General features: G+C 38.0%; 1 protein-coding gene across 1 annotated transcript in view; it reads right to left on the bottom strand.

Moving 5' to 3' along the window:
- The window catches only part of kcnh8 (potassium voltage-gated channel, subfamily H (eag-related), member 8), a 113534-nt gene that overhangs the window by 71519 nt on the left and 39986 nt on the right, over positions 1 to 2029 (bottom strand). Inside the window, 1 exon segment of the mRNA XM_037693651.1 lies at positions 1308 to 1327. Coding sequence (XP_037549579.1) covers positions 1308 to 1327 — 20 coding nt within the window.

Consider the following 2029-nt stretch of genomic DNA (forward strand, 5'->3'; position numbering starts at 1 on the left):
CATATGCAATAGTATATTTACTGCTGTGCATTATGTGTTTTTCAAGAAGTGTATTTAAGGAGCAAATAAAGATAGTGCAGGAGTGCTGAGCTCAGACTGAGGACTTGGGTAACAGAAGAGGACCCATTATTGCAGTGGGGTTCTGGGCCCTCCTGTCATTGCCAAAGACTAAGGCCAGTTTTATTTGAGAATGGGGTTGGGGGGGGGGGGGGTGCAGACAATAATGAAGCTGAAGAGTAGAAGTGATAACTGCTCCTGAGTGTCCTTCGGAAAGTGTACAGCAAGTGCTTCTGTGTGTTTTATGCGGACCCCAGTTGAGGTAAACCGACGGGGCCCATCCATAACATCTCGCCGCCTTGGGGGGTGGGGGAGGTGGGGGTGGGCAGCACACGACAAGAGCACAGAGACAAAGGCGTGCTTATTTTTAGATCTAATGAATTTCCCTTCACTTTTTTTGTTTGTTTAACCACTCTTGCAGGGGGCTGTGGCGAGTTATGCACGAGGGGCTGGGGAGGCAATGACGTGAAGGCAGGGGATGTGACAGATGTTGGTTAGAAACAGCTGGGACATGCTAGAAACAGATCCCACGTAGGAGAGGGTGACTGGGAACAAAACATCAGTAAATAAAAAAGAAAGTAGAGTATGAGACTTTTAAAAAGAAGAACAAACCACACAGGAAAGGGGAATTGTGGGTAAAAAAAAAATGGTTGCTGACTCAGGAGACAGAGTTTCTCTCTGTTTCCACTTTTCATTTATGATATCCTGACAGAAAACAGAGAAGGTCACATCTGAACTTTCACTATCTTAAATGAAAATGTCTCAGTGTTGTCACAACAGACTTATGGACAGCCATGACTTTTCATTGTCCCATAACCACTGACAAATTCATCGTATTGTTTTATTTATTTAACTCAACCTGATCATAGAGCTAACACAAAAGAGAGAAAAAAAACTTTACATAATAATAATAATAATAGTGAATTAAAGTTATGTTGGACACTAAAAACCATAATTAAAACTAGAGGAGTGAACTGACAGTTCACGGTTTATTAATCTTGTAGCTTTAGTGAGGAAAACGTTACGCCATGATTTACTAACTTCTACTGGTTGTTCTAACACTTTATGGTTTATGTTCTTATCTTCTACTGGTTGTTCTAACACTTTATGGTTTATGTTCTTATCTTCTACTGGTTGTTCTAACACTTTATGGTTTCTGTTCTTATCTTCTACTCTATCTTCTACATCCTTTGAACTGCTTAATCCAAATGATCTGTCACTGCATTGTCATACGTGCCAAAAGAGTTTACTTTATTGATTTTTACATTATTTTACAATTATTGCTATTTTTAAGGTCTCTTCCTGCGTTTTTATGAGTCACATTTGTTTATTTAAACACAAACAACTTTGTTAGGCTCAAACATTGAAAAAGTTTAAGTAGAGAATAATTTCTTGCATGTCAACATTTTAAGCAAAGAACTCACGCAATCTGTTGGAGCTCAAGGTGTGTACCGGAGATGAAGCTCAGCTACTTCCACACCAAACTTTAGCTCAATATCTGTAAAAACTATTGAGTTATAATAATTTGTGTGTTTGCTGAAATTGATTACCTGTGGCAACCACATTCATTGACACTGACTGTAAAAGTAAATCACTTGTACGTGCACATCCATTGGTTATTTTCTGAAAGAGACAGTACAATCTGTCTATGTGTCGCTAACAGCCAATCTTTTTTAAAACCTAAAAGCATTAAAAGAGATGCAGCAAAAACACTAAGAGAATGAGGGAAACGCCCAAAATAAAGAACTTCCTTGATCCTAAACGGAACATCATGAACAAAAACCAAATCAAATCTGTTCAAATTACAAAAAGCTTGATTGAACTGAGTTTAAGGTCTGTTATCATCAGGGATGCACCTTATTATCAGCATGGTATTGGAATCAGCCGATGTTAGCAATAAAGTTAAATATCGGCCATTCCATCAAAATAACTCACCGATATAAAAGTCTCTGTTTTTAAACATATATATATA

The sequence above is a fragment of the Nematolebias whitei genome, chromosome 19, assembly GCF_014905685.2.
Source record: "Nematolebias whitei isolate Nwh7 chromosome 19, NemWhi1, whole genome shotgun sequence".
Lineage (NCBI taxonomy): Eukaryota > Metazoa > Chordata > Actinopteri > Cyprinodontiformes > Rivulidae > Nematolebias > Nematolebias whitei.